Genomic DNA, 4579 nt, shown 5'->3' on the forward strand with positions numbered 1-4579 from the left:
ACTGCGTGGCACCTTGGGCAAGTGTCTTCTACTATAGCCTCGAGCCGACCAAAGCCTTGTGAGTGGATTTGGTAGATGGAAACTGAAAGAAGCCCGTCATATATATGTGTGTGTGTATATGTTTGTGTTTCTGTGTTTGTCCTACCCCCAACATCGCTTGACAACCGATGCTGGTGTGTTTACATCCCCGTAACTTAGCGGTTCAGCAAAAGAGACCGATAGAATAAGTTCTAGGCTTACAAAGAATAAGTCCCAGGGTCGATTCACTCGACAAATGGCGGTGCTCCAGCATGGCCACAGTCAAATGACTGAAACAAGTAAAAGAGTGAAGAGTATACCTTCAGTGTACCATTAGTCAAACAGATGGAGCACCACCCCCTTATCTGCTTAGCCATTTTACTTCCACTATGCTCTTCAGAAAAATATGACCAAAATTCCAAAGTTTCTTTTTTTTTTTTAATTTCTTTTTTATTGTTCCATGATGCATGTAGCTGGTGGCATGATTTGGAACGCAGAGATGCTGAACTACAACTTCTACTTCCTGGTAATATACCTGGTACCTACTTGATACGACTTGCAAGTGGTGAGTTTATTTATTAATTCTTAATGTTGTCAGCAAAATGGTAACCTGGTAGAATCATAAGAACACTGTGAAAAATGCTTAGCAGCATTATGTCCATTTTTATGTTCTGAGTTCAGATTCCATTAGGGTTGACTTGACTTTACCTTTCATCCTCTCGAGATTGATAAAATAAGTACCAGTTGAGCATTGAGATTGATGTAATTGACTCACTCCCTCTCCTGAAGTTGCTGGCCTTGTGCCAAAATTTGAAACCAATATTGTTATTGGAAATGTTTTTGTCTGTTTGTTTATTTGTTTCTTGTTAGCTAACCAGGTAACCACATGAGAATATTGCAGTTAGGTATGTCATCAAGGTACCAAACTATCAAGCAAAGAGGGTCTGTTTAGGGCCTAGTATTCCCCATACTTACAGAGGAGAGACAGCTGAGATGGTTTAGTTTTAAAGTACCTTTGATTAATCCAACCCATGCCAGCATGGAAAACATCTGTTTTCCATGCTGGCATGGATTGGATGGCTTGACACACCAGGTTCCTAATGCCAACCACTTTACAAAATGTACTGGGTGCTTTTTATGTGGTATCAACACCCACACTAATGCTTTTTATGAAGCACCTTGGATTTAGGATCTCAATTCTGGTGTGGTGGGTGGCTCCACATATCTTGGTTCCCTGTCAGCTCATTCGTAAGGCTCAGTGTTTTACAGTCAACCTTCAATACTTCATCCCATATCCTCCTGGGTTTCCCTCTATTCTTAAAACAGTTTTGGCAGACTTGAACATGAACATGGTTTTCACAAGCAGGCCTTAGCACACATCAGTATACATTTTATTTGTTGGTTTATATAAACAGGAACAATGTTTCTCATCTAGTTCCAAAGGACCGGATGGTATCTATTTATGAGTTACAACTATGCTGAAGCACTGGTGTCTGATAGTCTGCTGATGCCACTTAGAGCAGGTGTGTTGTTTACACACATCACCTGAAGGCAGAATTCATTCTCTTTGGTGCAAAGCTATGATCATGCTTGAGTCTGCCAGAATATGTTGAGAATGGCTATACACACAGTTGTTGCCATTTTTATTTACTTCTTTTAGTTAAGGGATAAGGAGCAACTGCCATGACCTTTACAAGCCTTCCCAGACAGAATTGACATTGATGTAGTTCAAATAATTTTGTAAATGAAAGCAAGTCTGTCATTTTGTATTCACATGACTCAGTGGTTAAAGTGTCCGGATTACAGTCATGAGGTAGTGAATTCAATTCCCAGTCCGGGTTGTGTGTTGTGTTCTTGAGCATGACACTTTATTTCCTGTTGCTCCTGTTCACTCAGCTGTAGAAATGAGTTGCAGCATCCCTGGCGCCAAGCTGTATCAGCCTTTGCCTTTCCTTTGGATGACATCGGTGTCATGTCGAGGGGAGGCTGGTATGCACGGGCAACTGCTGGCCTTCCATAAACAACCTTGCTTGAACTTGTGCTATGTAGAACTTTCTTGGTGTAATTCCATGGTCATTCATGACTGAAAAGGGTCTTTACTCTTTATAATTTCTTACAATATTCTGGTTTCCTAAGGCAGCGAGCTGGCAGAGACATTAGCACGCCAGGCGAAATGCTTAACGACATTTCGTCTGTCTTTACGTTCTGAGTTCAAATTCCGCTGAGGTCGACTTTGCCTTTCATCCTTTCAGGGTCAATAAATTAAGCACCAGTTGCGTACTGGGGTCAATCTAATCGACTGCACCCCCCACTCCCCCCAAAATTTTGGGCCTTGTGCCTAGAGTAGAAAGAATATTCTGGTTTCCTGTGTACTTGTTAATCATTTCTTCAGTTTTACTAAATAGATCAGAGCACCTGTCTTATGCAAAACACTAATTAATTAATCAGTTTCACTCTTTTTGCTAATTCTTTTTTTTTTTGCTATTGTTATTGTTTCAGTTATAAAAACCACAATGTTGTTATGTCTCACTATTCTATGTTATATCCCACTACTACATGTTGTTATTGCGTGGAGGCGCAATGGCCCAGTGGTTAGGGCAGCGGACTCGTGGTCATAGAATCGCGATTTCGATTCCCAGACCGGGCGTTGTGAGTGTTTATTGAGCGAAAACACCTAAAAGCTCCATGAGGCTCCGGCAGGGGATGGTGGCGAACCCTGCTGTACTCTTCCACCACAACTTTCTCTCACTCTTTCTTCCTTTTTCTGTTGTACCTGTATTTCAAAGGGCCAGCCTTGTCACACTGTGTCATGCTGAATATCCCCGAGAACTACGTTAAGGGTACACGTGTCTGTGGAGTGCTCAGCCACTTGCACATTAATTTCACGAGCAGGCTGTTCCGTTGATCGGATCAACTGGAACTCTCGACGTCATAAGCGACGGAGTGCCAACAACAACATAAGGATTTAAAGTCACTTGTACATCTACTGTTTTCTACCACTCTATATTTTTATAGATATAACAGCTACACTACTGCTGACATATTACAGTATAATCCCACTGTAAACAATAAATTGTACCTCTTTATTTTCATTTCCTTTTGTTTCAGATAAGAAATCCTATGTATTATCTGTCCGAGATATACAAGCAAATGTGCCTGCTGTAAAACATTACCGGCTTCGAAAACTTGACAATGGTGGTTACTACATTACACCAAAACATCTTTTTCCTGATTTGTTTGGGTTACTAGATCATTACAGTTGTAAGTAAAGTAAATTTTGAAATATGTTGGTCCTCTATTGTATGTTGCATGTGGGGTCTGCACATGATTAATGTGTGCGAAAGGTTCCTGGCTTTAAGGGTGTTGTGAAAGGTCTTGTGTCTGGTTTTCAAGCTACTTTATGTGAATTTGTGTGTTGAAACAAATTTTGTTGTGTCTGGGGAGAGTCATACTGCCTTAATATCTAAAACACTTAATATCTAACACGGAGTCAACATTCATTGACAAGGTTGGAATAGAAAAAATATAAATAATAAATGAGGGGAAATCAAATCAGTGAGTGTGTTAGATATTAAGGCACTATGACTCTCCCCAGACAACAAAGTTTCTTGAAGAGTTCTCACCTAATTTAATTTTATAGAACTTAGCTCCCATATGAAAATATCTATGCTATTAACCTTTTGCACTCTGTAGGTGCATCATATCACCATATGAGTTATGTCCCTTGTAGTATCAGGGCAGTGACAAGGAAAACAATTCTAGAGAAAATGCAGTGTGCTAAAGGTTAAAAGCCCCCATTAATTCTGTGAAATGTGTTTTTCTATAGGTCATAGCGAGGGTCTTTGTCAACGTCTAACAAAAGTTTGTCCAAAAGAGCGTCCAGTTGTGCATTTCCGAGAACTGGAGATTAACCGTGAAGCTATAGTTCTGATAAAGAAACTGGATAGTGGATGTTTTGGCGATGTCTATTTAGGTAAGTCTTCATTACTCTTGTTTTGTATTTATTACTCATGTCATTTCATTTTCACTCCAAATTTAGTTCACTGGAGTCACATGATCTTCACAATACTGCAGTTGATGATGCAGCATTTCTTTCAAACACATAAAATCCTCTACTGCTTGATTGTGTTACATGTAAGGGCAGCAGAGACTAGATAAATCCATCTAAATATGTGTATATATGTCATAATTTATCTTGGACAGAACCATCTCATAAGAATAATAACTAAAACAGTTGTTTCCACCAACTTAACAATTATGATTTTTTGGATGTAACCCTAGACATTGAGAAAGGTAAGAACTAGTCCTACAGAAAGCCTAACAATGAAGTATTTATATCCATAGAAACACTAACTACCACTCACTCACCAGCTGTAATTAGAAACCTGGTCACAGGTATTAACAGTGGAATCTCCAATCTGTTGGTAGTCAGAAAGAGACCTTCAGTATGGCTTTACTCTATAACAACATATAATGAAGAGTGGCTTTATTGATAAGTCAATGTACATGGAGCATTTTTCGTCCTTAACCACAAACCTGAAGAAAGTTAGAAAGATATATA

The 4579-nt window shown here is 39.4% G+C and overlaps 1 protein-coding gene across 1 annotated transcript in view; it reads left to right on the forward strand.

Annotated features, from left to right (window-relative positions):
• Positions 1 to 4579, forward strand: part of LOC106880553 (tyrosine-protein kinase SRK2) — a 59772-nt gene that overhangs the window by 47925 nt on the left and 7268 nt on the right. Inside the window, exons 5-7 of the mRNA XM_052975909.1 lie at positions 492 to 583; positions 3127 to 3279; positions 3845 to 3991. Coding sequence (XP_052831869.1) covers positions 492 to 583; positions 3127 to 3279; positions 3845 to 3991 — 392 coding nt within the window. The remainder of the gene's footprint in view (positions 1 to 491; positions 584 to 3126; positions 3280 to 3844; positions 3992 to 4579) is intronic.

Source organism: Octopus bimaculoides, chromosome 23 (genome assembly GCF_001194135.2).
Source record: "Octopus bimaculoides isolate UCB-OBI-ISO-001 chromosome 23, ASM119413v2, whole genome shotgun sequence".
Taxonomy (NCBI): Eukaryota; Metazoa; Mollusca; class Cephalopoda; order Octopoda; family Octopodidae; genus Octopus; species Octopus bimaculoides.